The sequence below is a fragment of the Eubalaena glacialis genome, chromosome 12 (assembly GCF_028564815.1).
Source record: "Eubalaena glacialis isolate mEubGla1 chromosome 12, mEubGla1.1.hap2.+ XY, whole genome shotgun sequence".
NCBI classification, from domain to species: Eukaryota; Metazoa; Chordata; class Mammalia; order Artiodactyla; family Balaenidae; genus Eubalaena; species Eubalaena glacialis.
The window spans coordinates 88,764,270-88,780,426 of NC_083727.1; the positions used below are offsets into that span (position 1 = coordinate 88,764,270).

The 16,157-nt window shown below is 34.1% G+C and overlaps 1 protein-coding gene across 1 annotated transcript in view; it reads right to left on the bottom strand.

Annotated features, from left to right (window-relative positions):
* EYS (eyes shut homolog) overlaps window positions 1-16,157 on the bottom strand; it is a 1,734,738-nt gene that overhangs the window by 1,046,610 nt on the left and 671,971 nt on the right. Inside the window, exon 20 of the mRNA XM_061207220.1 lies at window positions 14,821-15,011. Within this exon, the coding sequence (XP_061063203.1) occupies window positions 14,821-15,011 (191 nt within the window). The remainder of the gene's footprint in view (window positions 1-14,820; window positions 15,012-16,157) is intronic.

Consider the following 16,157-nt stretch of genomic DNA (forward strand, 5'->3'; position numbering starts at 1 on the left):
TGGAGAGCAGACCAAGGAGGGAACAACTGTTGGCTATGAAGAGACAGCCTGAAGGGATAGCAGTATGGAGCTCCACAACTGGAAAAGTGTGTGGAAGGAGCCCGGGCCACGATAGAAGCAGGGTGCCATTGTTCAGTGACATGCAATGGGCAGGGCCACCTTTGCAGCCCCCTTCCCCATACACCAGCCCTTGCCTCTGTGGGCACTAGGAGGGGCGCCCACCTGAGCAGGCTTACCGTCCCCTCCCTGCCAAAGCCTCCTCTGGCTGCTCCAGCCCCAGCAGGCTCACAGGCTACTCCTGTCAAAGCCTCCTGTGGCTTTACCAGCCTGGCAGGCTTTCATGCCTTGCCTGTCACTACCTCCACCCCCACCTGCCTGGGTGGGGACGGGTGCTCTGGGACAGCCTCAGGAGCAGATACTGGTGGGAGGAACACATTCAGAGGTGGGGTTGAAACCACAGCTGGGCCCCAGGGGCTGTGCCACTAAGGCAGAAGAACGGAAATCTCTCCTCGGCTTCACACCCCTACTGCTGGCTTTGTAAATTCAGCGCCTATAGAACATCTGAATGGCTGAGTGTTCCCACAGCTGAGATAGGTCTAGCTGTAGCAGTTGTGGACTTGGTTGACACACACAGGTGGGGACTGAAACAGGTCAGAATCTGAGCTGCCTCTATAGCTCCCATAGAGTGTTCAGGTACACGATTACTGCAGCCCTGGGACCTCATTTTGGTGGATCTGTGCTGGTGGTCTGGTGAAAACAACATGTGAGAGACACCAGGGCCAATTGCTGGCATGCCGACAGTTAAGGTGGAGCTGAGAGCAGTGCCAACAACAGTGTAATTTGTGGGCCAGCACAACAGGTGGAAAGTGACACAACTGAGCACACTCACAGGTGAACAGCTCCAGAGGAGGACAACTCAGTGGCTTCTCTCACAGTGGGAGTTCTTCAATCCTGCCTACCTCACACTGAGGATCAGAAACAGATCTGGGGGCCTCTACTCCAACAGCTAGGGAGCAGACCCCACCCCTGACAGGGCAGTGACAACCACAGAGCAAAGGGGAGGCTCCACTCAATATCCAGGGCAGGCTAAGGTCACCACAACATCAGTCATACCTCCAATCAAGAGGATAATGGCCAGCATACATTGAGGAAAGAGGTGGCAGGCCTCTCTAAAACAGGCCTTGCATCAAAAAAAATTAACACACAGGGACCACACAGGGACATTCCCACATAAAAAGAGCCCTCCAAGACAGTCTGCAGGTCAAACAATGAGAGGAAGAACCACCAGAGCATTTGCTTTGAAGGCCAGCGGGACCTGAGTGCAGGAGCGCCACAGGATTGGGGGAAACAGAGACTCCACTCTTGGAGGGTGCACACAAGACCTCACGTTCATTGGGACTCAGCACAAAGCAATACTTCCATAGGCACTGAGGCTATGGAAGTTCCCCCACAGTTCCCTTTCACTGTGGGGGAAAGGACACGGGTGGCAGAGACCCCAGAGAATATTGATTGGCATGAGCTCTCCCAGAGGCCCCTAATTCGGCACCAAGACCTGGATGCACCCAACAGGTTACAGGCTCCAGTGCTTGAATCCCTCGTGCTAAACAACAAGCAAGACAGGAACACAGCCACATCCAAGAGCAGACAGGCTATGTAAAGTCATACTGAGCTCATAATTACCTCAAAACAGCACTTGACATGGCCCTGCCCATCAGAGGGACAAGACCCAGCTCTACCCACCAGAGGGCAGGCACCAGTCCCTCCCACCAGGAAACCTACACAAGCCCCTGGACCAACCTCACACACCAGGGGGCAGAGACCAGAAGCAAGAGGAACTACAATCTTGCAGCCTGCAGAAAGGAGACCACAAACACAGAACATTAGATGAAATGAGATGACAGAGAAATATGTTGCAAACGAAGGAACAAGACAAAACTCCACAAGATCAAATAAATGAAGAGGAGATAGGCAATCTACCTGAAAAAGAATTCAGAGTAATTATAGTAAAGATGATCTAAAATCTTGGAAAAAGAATAGAGGCATGGATTGAGAAAATACAAGAAATGATCAACCAGGAGCTAGAAGATTTAATGAACAAAAACAACAAAAAACAAAACAAAACAAAGAGAGACAGAGAGAGATGAACAATACAGTAACTGAAATGAAAAATATATTAGAAGGAATCAATAGCAGAATAAATAAGGCAGAGGAACGCATAGCTGAGCTGGAAGACAGAGTAATGTAAACCACTGCCTCAGAACAGAATAAAGAAAAAGGAATGAAAATAAATGAGGACAGTCTCAGAGAATTCTGGGACAACATTAAATGCACCAATATTTGCATTATAAGGGTTCCAGAAAGAGAAGAGAAAGAGAAAGGGCCTGAGAAAATATTTGAAGGTATTATAGCCAGAAACTTCCCTAACATGAGAAAGGAAACACTCACTCAAATCAAGGAAGCTCAGATCATCCCATACAGGATGAACCCCAGGAGGAACATGTTGAGACACATATTAGTCAACCTAACAAAATTTAAATACAAAGAAAATATATTAGAAGCAACAAGGGAAAAGCAACAAATAATATACAAGGGAATACCCATAAGGTTGTCAGCTGATTTTTCAGCAGAAACTCTGCAGGCCAGAAGGGAGTGACACAATATATTTCAAGTGATGAAAGGGAAAACCTACACCCCAGAATACTCGACCAAGAAAGGCTCTCATTCAGATTCGACAGAGAAATCAAAAGCTTTACAGACAAGCAAAAGCTAAGAGAATTCAGCACCACCAAACCAGCTTTATAATAAATGGTAAAGAAACCTCTCTAGGTGTGAAAGAGGCCAGCAACTTAAAACAAAGTGTACACATACAGATTGCTATATTAAAACCTCATGGGAACAGCAAACCAAAAAACTACAATAGATACACACACAAAAAAGAAGAAACAACCCAAACAGAACACCAAAGATAGTTATCAAATTACAAGAGAAGAGAACAAAAGAGCAAGGTACGAAAAAAGATCTACAAGAACAAACCCAAAACAACTAAGAAAATGGTAATAGGAACATACATGTCAATAATTACCTTAAATGAAAATGGATTAAATGCTCCAGCCAAAAGACATACACTGGCTGAATGGATATAAAAACAAGATCTGTATATGCTGTCTACAAGAGACCCACTTCAGACCTAGGAACACATAGAGACTGTGAGGGGATGGATACAGGTATTACATGCAAATGGAAACTCATATCAGACAAAATAAGCTTTTAAATAAAGACTGTTACAAGAGACAAGGAAGGACAGTACATAATGATCAAGGGATCAATCCAAGAAGAGGATATAACAGTTGTAAATATATATACACCCAACATAGGAGCGCCTCAATATATAAGGCAAATGCTAACAGCCATAAAAGGGTAAATCAACACCAACACAATAATAGTGGGGGATTTCAACACCACAATTACACCAAAAGACAGATCATCCAAACAGAAAATAAATAAGGAAACACAAGCCTTAAATGACACATTAGACCAGATAGACTTTAATGATATTTATAGGATATTCCATTCAAAAGCAGGAGAATATACTTTCTTCTCAAGTGCACATGGAACATTCTCTAGAGTAGATGACATCTTGGGTCAAAAGCGAGCCTCAGTAAATTTAAGAAAATTGAAATCATACCAAGCATCTTTTCTGACTATGATGCTATGAGACTAGAAATTAATTACAGGAAAAATAACTGTAAAAAACACAAACACGTTGAGGATAAACAATATGTTACTAAACAACCAATAGATCACTGAAGAAATCAAAGAGGAAATCAAAAAATACCTTGAAACAAATGAAAATGAAAACACAATGATCCAAAACCTTTGGGTTGAAGCAAAACCTGTTCTAAGAGGGATGCTTATAGTAATACAATCTTACCTCAGGAAACAAGAAAAATCTCAAATAAAACAACCTAACTTTACACCTAAAGCAACTAGAGAGAGAAAAACAAATAAAACCCAAAGTTAATAGAAGGAAAGGAATCATAAATATCAGAGCAGAAATAAATGAAATAGAGAAGAAGAAAACAATAGTAAACATCAATGAAACTAAAAGATGCTTTTTTGAGAAGATAAATAAAATTGATAAAACGTTAGCCAGTCTCATCAAGAACAAAAGAGAGAGGACTCAAATCAATAAAATTAGAAATGAAAAAGGAGAAGTTACAACTGACACCACAGAACTTCAAAGGTGGTAAGAGACTACTACAAGCAACTATATGCCAATTAAATGGACAAACTAGAAAAAATGGACAAATTCTTAGAAAGGTAAACCTTCTAAGACTGAACCAGTAAGAAATAGAAAATGTGAACAAACCAATCTCAAGTACTGAAATTGAAAATGTGATTTAAAAACTTCCATCAAACAAAGTCCAGGACCAGATGGCTTCACAGGCAAATTCCATTAAACATTTAAAGAAGAGTTAACACCTATCCTTCTGAAACTCTTCCAAAAATTTCAGAAGAAGAAACACTCCCAAGCTCATTCTATGAGGCCACCATCACCCTGATACCAAAACCAGGTTAAGATATCACAAAAAAATGAAAACTACAGGCCCGTATCACTGATGAACATAGATGCAAAAATTCTCAACAAATACTAGCAAAGATAATCAAACAACACATTAGAGAGATCATACACCATGATCAAGTGCGATTTATCCCAGGGATGAAAGGATTCTTTAATATACACAAATCAATCAATGCGATACATCACATTAACAAAAATGAAGAATAAAAACCATATGATTATCTTAGTAGATGCAGAAAAAGCTTTTGACAAAATTCAATACCCATTTATGATAAAAACTCTTCAGAAGGTGGGCATAGAGGAAACCTACCTCAACGTGATAAGGGCTATATATGACAAACCCACAGCAAATGTCATTCTCAACAGTGAAAAACTGAAAACTTTTCCTCTAAGATCAGAATAAGACAAGGATGTCCACACTCACCACTTTTATTCAACATAGTTTTGGAAGTCCTAGCCACAGCAATTAGAGAAGAAAAAGAAATAAAAGGAATCCAAATTGGAAAAAAGAAGTAAAACTGTCACTGTTTGCAGATGACATGATACTATACATGGAAAATCCTAAAGATGTTACCAGAAAACTACTAGAGCTTATCAGTGAATTTGGTAAAACTGCAGAATACAAAATTAATATAGAAAAATCTCTTGAATTCCTATACATTCAGAGCAAAAGATCAGAAAGAGAAATTAAGGAAACAAACCAATTTATGATCACATCAAAAAGAATAAAATACCTAGGAAAAAATTTACCTAAGGAGACAAAAACCTGTACTCAGAAAACTATAAGATATTGATGAAAGAAATCAAAGATGACACAAACAGATGGAGAGATATACAATGTTCTTAAATTGGATGAATCAACATTATCAAAATGACTATACTACCCAAAGCAATCTACAGATTCAATGAAATCCCTATCAAATTACCAATGGCATTTTTCACAGAATTAGAACAAAAATTTACAATTTGTATGGAAACACAAAAGACCCTGAATAGCTAAAGCAATCTTGAGAAAGAAAAATGGAGCTGGAGTAATCAGGCTGCCTGACTTCAGACTATACTACAAAGCTACAGTCATCAAAACGGTATGGTACCAGCACAAAAACAGAAACATAGATCAATGGAACAAGATAGACAGTCCAGAGAAATACCCACGTACCTATGGTCAACTAATCTTTGACAAAGGAGGCAAGAATATACAATGGAGAAAAGACAATCTCTTCAATAAGTGGTGCTGGGAAAACTGGACAGCTACACGTAAAAAAATGATATTAAAATACTCCCTAACACCATACACAAAAGTAAACTCAAAGTGGATTAAAGACCTAAATGTAAGGCTGGGTACTATAAAACTCTTGGAAGAAAACATAGGCAGAACACTCTCTGCCACTAATCAGAGTAAGATCTTTTTTGACCCACCTCCTAGAGTAGTGAAAATAAAAATGAAAATAAACGAATAAGACCTAATTAAACTCAAAAGCTTTTGCACAGCAAAGGACACCATAAACAAAAAAGACAACCCACAGAATGGGAGAAAATATTTACAACCAAAGGAAACAACAAAGGATTAATTTTCAAAATATATAAACAGCTCATGAAGCTCAATAACAAAAAAACAAACCACCCAATCAAAAAATGGGTGGAAGACCTAAATAGACGTTTCTCCAAAGAAGACATACAGGTGGCCAAAAAGCACATGAAAATATGTTCGTCACTAATTATTAGAGAAATGCAAATCAGAACTACATGATATCACCTCACAACCGTCAGAATGCCATCATCAAAAAACTTACAAACTATAAATGCTGGAGAGGGTATGGAGAAAAGGGAAGTCTCCTACACTGTTGGTGGGAATGTAAATTGGTACAGACACTATGGAGAACAGTACAGAGGTTCCTTATAAAAGTAATAATACTGCTACCATGTGATCCAGCAATTCCACTCCTGGACATATATCTGGAGAAAGCCATAATTCGAATAAGATACATGCATCCTAATGTTTATTGCAGCACTATTTGCAATAGCCAAGACAAGGAAGCAGCCTAAATGTCCATTGACATAGAATGAATAAAGAAGATGTGGCACATATACAATGGGATATTACTCAGCCATAAAAAAATAAAATAAAACAATGCCATTTGTAGCAACCAGGATGGACCTAGAGATTGTCATACTGAGTGAAGTAAGTCAGACAGAGAAGGACAAATATTCTATGATATCGCTTATATGTGGAATCTAAAAAAGAAGATACAAATGAACTTATTTACAAAACAGAAATAGAGTTACAGATGTAGAAAACAGTCTTATGGTTACCATCGGGAATGGGGGGGAAGGATAAATGGGAGACTGGGATTGACATACACACACTACTATATATATATAATAAGCAAATAAAAAAGACCTACTGTATAGCACAGGGCACTCTACTCAATACTCTGTAATGGCCTATATGGGAAAAGGATCTAAAAAAGAGTGGATATATGTATTTGTATAACAGATTCACTTTGCTGTACACCGAAAACTAACACAACATTGTAAATCAACTATACTCCATAAATAAATAAATAAATAAATAAATAAATAAATAAATAAATAAATAAGAAGAGTGGTATATAACAATTCCCTTTTTTTTAACCAAAATTTAAATGGTGAACCTTTTTTTTCTTTTTCTTTCTTTTTTTTTGTTTTGTTTTCTACTATTTTTCTCATATTACCTCCTGCAGAAAAGCATAAAATTCATTAACTTTCTGGGCATAAGGTCCAACTGACCATCATCAATGCAGAATTATTAGTGTCACAAATCTCTCTAAAATTGTCTAATTTTCCCTTCCTCTTTTCTTCTGGTTCCAAGAAATACTGAATCTCACATTACTATGTTCTGATACATATATGCTCCTCTTCAGCTGTTTTGAACTTCATAGTCATGTCAAGTGACTATATATATATATATATATATATATATATATATATATATATATATATATATATATATTACATATATATATATATATATATATGTATGTACACTTTATATATGTTAACCAATTTAAGACTATTTCTACTTCATGTTAAGGAAAGAGATTTGGTTATATCTCTGTATTTATCTATTCTGCTGCATATTCTCAAAGATATTTCAATATGCACAAAGAATTTACCCATCTGTGATTTGAGATTAAAACTAATTTTCAAGTTTGAAGTGGCACAATCATCCTACAAAAACTTATCAGGTACATACTAACTTCTGCAACAGTCTTTATAACCTATGGGAATTTCTTTAAGGAAATATAAATTAGGCTATGATTTTTAAACTTTGAGATTCCAACTTCAATGATATTGTTTTGTACAATTGGTTTTCCAAGAAATACTTGTTGAATTAAATTATATAATAATTAGGTTTACCATAAAATTCATGTTTTCCCCAGTTCTAATATTATTTTTTTAATTAACTGAATATTTGCCTGCAAAATATAGCAGTCACCAAATTTCATAATTTTATGAGAATAGACTATTAATATTCTTTAATACTTACCAGATTTAGTACTTATTAGATTAAATGAGAGTGATTTTATTTTATACATAGGTTAATAAACTAAAGTGATGTTAATTGTGTCTCCAAGTGGAATAAAAATTCACATATTTAAATCTTGATGAAATAGAACAAACCCTATGTGCGTTTTATAGAATCATAACTCTCATATGGAATAAACATGCCTTCTCTGTCACTAATTTAAATTTTCTAACACAAAAACTTCAGTTTTCTTTGGATTTTTACCATCACATTTGGTGTGTTTCACATTGCTTTGTGTTTATAATAATCTAGGTTTATCTTTTAAAAAGTAATGATTTGGTCATGTATTATTGCCAGAAACTTTGAAAGGTAAACTACAATACAAACGCTCAATGTTTAATAATAGAGTTTTACTTATTTACCTGTGGAATGACAAAGAAAAGTATATATCATAACAACACTAAACAGAGAAGAAAATGCAATGCATTATGTTTAAATTCAATTACAAAGGTTATGTAAATTTTAATGTAATTCTACTTTAATGTTTTCTTATGATGTGTATTTAGTAAATTTATATTTTAGGGTGATTTATTAATAATGTTTGGAAAATCTGTAATCAAGTGTTACAGACTTAGCAGTTCACTTCATTTGGAGAAAAAATGTGTAATGTATACTATAACAAATACCCCAAGGAAATTAGAAATTCCAGTGATTGTCTATAAGCACAGGCAGAGAAAAATATTTAGTGGTTATTATAAGTGTTGTGATTGTTCACAGGGTCATAAAAGTAGTCAATTTTATTTTGTGAAATAAAATTGAAAATAAATGTTAAGGAAATATATCCTACATTTTAATATAGCAAAACATCTACTAATTTGATGAATATATATTTAATGTAAAATTATATTGTAAGTATTAAAGCATTTCACGTATAACAATCAAAACCATCAAATTTTAAAAACTGAGTCTCTTCACGTTCTGAAGCCATGTGCTAAAATATCAAATATAATGTCCATACAGTAGGCTTCCTAAGGAAAGTCAGTCCTGCTTATTATCCTATCCCTTGCAATATTTGATAAGGCAAAGTAATGTAATTTATTTTTCTCATAAATGGATTTTTCTTATTATGAATTTATTTTTTGATTCTTGATCAAAGGTTTATTTTTTTGGAATGAGAGAATTAAAAACAGTTTAAATTTAAAGTATTACATGGTTCAGCTAATATTTTTGAAAACATAATATCTATGTACTGGAAAATCATCTAACTGTGGTTGTTAAAGTACAGATATTTCATTCCAAGTTATAAATCCAATTAACTTGCAGCAAATGTGATTGATGATTGTTGAAAAAGGGTTATTGTTGAATAAATACCCTTACCCTGTAACCTTCACAAGTTACCTACCATCTCTGAGCTTTCGTCCCTGATTTTTCTCTCCAAGCATATAGAGAAGTATCATATATCCTTCCTCAAGGATAATACGAGTGGATTCAGGAAGTCTTACTTGTCTCAGATGTTTCACTTAACAGTACGTTATGGTTGCTGAGGTCCTATAATTAAAAATTCACTAGTTTTTACTTATTTTATTGATTTTTTTGTAAAAGGAAAGATACTAATGTGAGGAATTAAACATTGTTTACCAACCTTTTAACATAATACAGTCAGTATTGATATGAATTAATTATGCTCACTTCATGGAAGAAAGTGTAATGATGCTTAGGTGAATGAGAAGGGAAATAATGTGAAACACTTCAAGAATATGGAGGTTATGACCAAGGAGAGTTGGATTTGGAAGAAAGCATCAGAGTAAAGGGACATTTGCAGCTAGAGGGTGGGAAGTCATGTAGGATGGAGGGGGCTCTACAAAGTCAGAGAACTCCAAGGGAAAAAATGCTTGCAATAGGATTTCACATATTAAAAACAAAACCAAGTACCTTTGTATCTAAGTGCTTTGCTATAAATTATTTGCTATATTCTTTACAATCTACATGGTGCCAGAGAAAAAAGTTATGTATATTGTCTTTACTTCGTTCTGTAGTCCTCTGCTGTGTGATTCTAATCTGTATTTTATTGTAATTCCAACATACTTTTTATGTTTTAATAAAACTTGAACACATTAAAATGCTATTAAACTGTTACACATGGTTAATAATACTTATGGGCTTCTGAAAGTAGCTATTATTAAACTGAACAAAGTCATTAATGTCTTTAAACTTTGCACCAGGATGTAAAGTACAAAACAGATGTCTAACTGCATCTAGAGAATAGTAATGATATCTGACTATGTATGTTTCTTCACTTTTTTACCATATATTTTTTACTGTATCTTTTATATTTTGTGTTTTAAATTAAAAAGTACTTTAATAAAAATAAAAGAGTAATGCATTGGATTCTAGTATATACTTTCCCAGTGATCGTGACTGTAGGCAGTTGACAAAGTATAAACCTTCTCAGGCCTTTGTGTCTTCATCTATCTCTATAATCTTCTTCAGCCCTAAAATTCAATGAGTAAATAAGAAACATCCATTTGCATTTAAGACTAGAAATGCAATCTTAAGATATTATATTTTCTGAACAAAAATATATTTTCATTTATTTTAGATAACAAATATAGTGTGTGAATTGCAAAAATTTTGAAAAATTTCATCAGTTGTCAATCACGTTTTTCTCTGTATTTTAAACATTCATGTTGTTAATTTGATATCTCTTCATTGGGCAATATAAATTTACTCACTGAAGAGTCTGAACTGCCTAACACATATGTTTGTAAAAATAAGTTTTGATGTTTGAAATGCCCTTTCATTTCTCCAGAAATGATCTCCGAAGTATGGATATAGAATTTATTTGAACATTTAATATTACTATGCACCTAACAGCCCAGTAATGGTTTATCTAAAACTAATGTTAACTTATTTTGCTTGAAATGGTTAACTTACTTATGTCAGTATTCAAAGCACTATCACCTATATTATTTGTTCACAGTAATGAGGAAACTAGCTATATATCACTGGCTTATTCATTTTACTGTCTTCAGGTTTAAGTAATCCTTTTTCTTTTTTCATTCTTTTATTTTCTATTGAAAGACTGTCTATGCCTTTCAGAATTTAACTACTATACTATTTCAGGAAGATGAATTAATACTAGCTACTCATTATACATCATTGTTGCAATTGCAAAATAATCTAAAATAATCAAATGTCTTCATGAGAAAAATCAGTGATGAACACACTAGAAATCTGACACACCTTGGACCTGGAAAAGCCCAATAATTAAAATCAGAATAGTAAAGTGGAGATGTTTAAATGGACACTTCGTGCTCAGCAATTTCACCCTTGGTCTAAGCAGCCACGGCACATGTAGGCTCCCTCAGGTACACCTCTGCTCAGTGCTTCCTCTCCAGGCCTTAACTGGTCAGGCCTCTCACTTACAACTGTCTGGTAGACACAGGAGTGATTCAAGGAAGAAGAATCTGGCCACTATAGTTGGGATATGAAAGTGGTCTTACGAGACATCTGGATAACAGCAATAAAGCAAGCATACAAATGTTAGTAACTGAGACTCTGAATCAACTTAAAAAATTCTGTAATGATGACTGAAAAATTGAACGCTTGAAACAAATTACTTTATAAACAGAAAATAATAATACGGTTTGTTAAGTGGGCATTACATTTACAATGGAATAAAATACCTATTTAAGAGTTCACATGCACTGAAAAGTAGGAGAATATAAATAATATTCTCATAAGAAAAAAATTCAGAAAGACCGATAAGAGGTTGAGAAGTAAATATTAGAATTGAACAGAAATTTTTAAAAAGGATACAAAAAGAGAAAAAGAGTGAGATGCATGAAAACCAGTTTTAAATTTGTGATTTGCAATATGTAACCAATATTAGTACCTGAAGAAGAATTAGTGAACCAGTATTAATGCACAAAAGAATAATAGAGGAATAATACAAGAAAACTTTCCAGACATGAAGAAATAAATGAAAAATATATAACATGGCATATTCCAATTAAATGCTTAAACATCAAAGATAAAAGGGAAGGGATTAAATTGTAAGTTCTCAACTTGCCAGTCATTGGGATAAATATTTCACACATCTTTTTTAATTAAAGAAGTTAAAAACCATGTCAGCTTCCAAGAAGGAAATGAATCAACTACATTCATAAAACATAATGTTCTTGAAAGTAGGTCATTCTCTGCTGTATTTTCTGCAGTGACAGAGATGAAAGCAAAATAAAAGCATCAAATGCATAATTCTCAGTCAACATAAGATCTAAGAAGTGTGAACTTCACCAAGTTCTAATTCATATGTGAAGCCAAAATCACAACAAGATATTTTAGGTCGACATTTTCAGATTTTCCAGGAAATTTGAAATGGTAATACACTCTATCTTTTTTTCAGATGTGATTACAAACATGAGATTTCAATTGGAAGAAAATTTGTTCTCCTAAAATCACTAGGGAACCAATCGTATAGAATAATCTACAGATCACTGAAATATTTTAATAAGGAAGTTTACGTCAAATAAAGACTTCATGATAAATATTCTTAAGGTGAAAATTTATAGGTTTGGATAACTATTTTCCCAATTAAAATCAAACAAAATTTTATGAGCTGATTAACAAATAAACCAGCAGTGAGAACCAAGACATTAACTCTGATTTATATAAACGTTGAAGGGAAATGAGCGTAAAGAAGACAAGAAAAAAAAAATAGTTGATCACATTTTTAAGAGTAAGATTCTTTAAATTCAATTTGAAGAATGCAAAATAGGGATAAAAACAATAAATTTGATATATTATTAAAGTAAAAAAAATCATTATTTTATTATGGTTTAAATAACTATATCAAAAGCTAATTCTTAACCCACATACGAATCTGATGACTCAACTTGCAAAACTCTCCTTCCCATAGTGTATGAGTTTTCTTTTGTAAAGAGACTGAGGACTGTACTAACCTGGAACCACCTCTGACGGCTCCACCCAGTCACTGTGCAAGTCCCCTAGAATCTGCACCTCCCCAGGCACTTACCATTCACAGACTTTCAGGGGATTGCACACAGCTTGAACCAGCAATGAAAATTTTGAAAAGAGATGACTCATTTAAATGTATTTGAATAACGGTGTAGCAATAATGAATGCTGACACTTGCCCCTGGGAGATGCCCAGGAGAAGAGGCAAGTGTCTTCATTCCGAATTCTGTCAACTTCACACCTCAAGCAAGTCAGCCTAACTAGCCATGGATAACATCCCCCCAAAGGAACAAAGATAGAGTAGCTTTTATAGAGCTTGATTTAACAAATACTACTCATGTTGTAAAAACATACATTTTTAGCTTTAGGTTCACTTATTTCTAATTTTTCAATTTAACATAACGGGTTTCCATTAATGGAATCTTGATTTGTAACATTATATTTATTGAGCATAAATGGTCAATGTACTGTTGCTGACTTAATCCAGGTGCTGATTAGGTTATAACCTGGAGGGAGCTTGCTGTGGCCAAGTGATCATTTGTATAATTTCATTATTTGAAATTAGCCTTGAAATTAGAAATATGTTTACTTTCTATACTTTATAAACCGCCAGAGTAAAATAAGCAAAATCTAAGCTCAAAAATACAAAATACCAGGTAACACACACACACACATGCACACACACATTAGTAATGAAAATGGCACATCAGGCAATACGTAACAAAGAAAACCTGTGTCATAGTAATAAATACTGTGTGCATATGCTAAAAGAAAGATAATAATCTTAGGTTTATGTGAAATTAACATCTATGTGTGCCTTGTTAGAAATACGGCCCAAATAAAATGACACAGCAGGGCTTAAAATAAATAAAACGCCAAGAACACAGCGTAGATATTGAACAAAAAATAAGGTAGTGGCAGTATTGAATATAAGGCAGATTATATTAATAATTTAAAGAGAAATAACTGATAAAATATAGAAATAATAATAAACTTTACTATTGAATAATTATGTTGCAAAATACACATGGTCAACCTTTCAGTAATTTAAGATATTTTGACAGAGACACAGTTGCTCACAGTTTTTAACCTAACCTCAACTTCTCACAAATCAGACTGACAGAAGAAAAGAGGTAAAGTGAGGTTTTTTACATACCTGGGTTCAATTAATATTTTACAAATTGAAAAGATAATGACTAAATTCTCAAATGACCAACCAATTATATATATATTACATAATCATAAATAACAAAGATAATGAAAATTCATCTCCTAGGAATTTTTAAAAGATACCTTAAATAATAATTGGTTTAAAAATACAGTGACAGGTTAATTTGTTTTTATATATCTTAAATAAAAAAAATTTATCATTGTTAAGATCTTAGAAGGTAAATGAATCTCTGGTTAAGAAACATGCTATAAATATGAACTATTTGCAAATCATTCATATGGTGTAATATTTAAGAAAGGTAATAAGAGCCCAATTCTGGGAAAGAGAGGAGATATGAAAGTTACAAAATGAGGGTTGATTAAATTTGGGAGTTTGACTTGGGGTTGATCTGAATACATGGTATTTGGTAAAATATATAAGCAATCCTTTCTTTTTAGAATTGATTTCAAATTTGGGATTACATTTCTAAAGACAAAAACTTACTTAAACCTTAGTTTCTGCATTTCAGAGTGCATTATTAGAGGGATGTTTACAAGCTTTCATAAATACATATGTAGTTGTTTGTGGATAAATAAATACTGACCTGCAATAAAAAGTGTGTACAGGTCCATCAACACATATCTCTCCGTTAAGGCAGAAGACCACATTCAGTTCAGGCTCAGTACAACTGCTAATATTTACTTCACAATATGTACCATTTGCGCAAATGCAAGTAAAGCCATGGGCTGCCTTCTGGCAGAAGCCTTCATTCATGCAAGGGATGGATGTGCAATCCTAAATGATGAAATAGACAATCAAATTTGATTATTAATGTTAAGACTAGAAATCTTATTAAAATTATATTTTTATTTAAATATTTTTAAGAAACTGATATGCAAGCTTATCTGGTATTCCCATCCTCTAAAAACTGAAATATTTATTTCTAGTAATAGATTTTTAACTTTTATCACCAGAAATACTTGTCAAATGTTTCATTGTGGATTTTTCAGAAAAAATAAACTTTATTAGACTTTGTTAAATTATGTGTTATGTACATAATACCAGGAGTTCACTGACCCTTAGTATCCACCATACATCCCCATTTGCCTGGCATAGCCCCAGTTTAACTCTGCTGTCTTTGGGTAATGATTAATAGTGTCTCATTAACTCTCAAAGGAATCTTGGGTTTGATCACATAATTAGAACAGACAATTCACTATTGATTTATGTTCCTCTAAAAAAAGCATCTATAATATCTGAGTTTTTATTCCATTTACAATCTTTTTTCATCAGTATTAATTAACAGGTATATATTTTTTCAGCTTTATTGAGGTATAATTGATCAAAAAACTCTGTAATATATTTAAAGTGTACAGTGTGATGACGATATACGTATACATTTTGAAAAGATTCCCACTATGGAGTTAATTAACATATCCATCACCTCACATATTAACTTTTTTGTTGGGGGTGGAGTTAGTGAAACGCAAGTGTTTCTTTTACAAATTTTAATTATACACTACAGAATTATCAATTATATTCACCATGTTATATATTAGATTCCTAGAACTTATTCAACTTATAAATGAAAGTTTGTACCATTTTTCAGCCTCTCCCTATTTTTCCCACTCCCCTCCCCCCAGACCCTAACTCTCCAGGGCTCTGGCAACCACCATTCTACTCTCTGTTTCTATGAGCTCAACTCTTTTTTTAAATTGAATTTTTTTTAGAATCCACTTATAAGTGATATCATGTACATCTGTCTTTCAGTCTGGCTTATTTCACTTAGCCTAATGTCCTCCAGTTTCATCAGTGTTGTCACAAATGACAGGATTTCCTTCTTTTTTAAAGCTGAATATTATTCCATTGTATATATGGACACCATATTTTCTTTATCCAATCATCTATTCATGGACACTTAACGTTGTTTTCATACCTTGG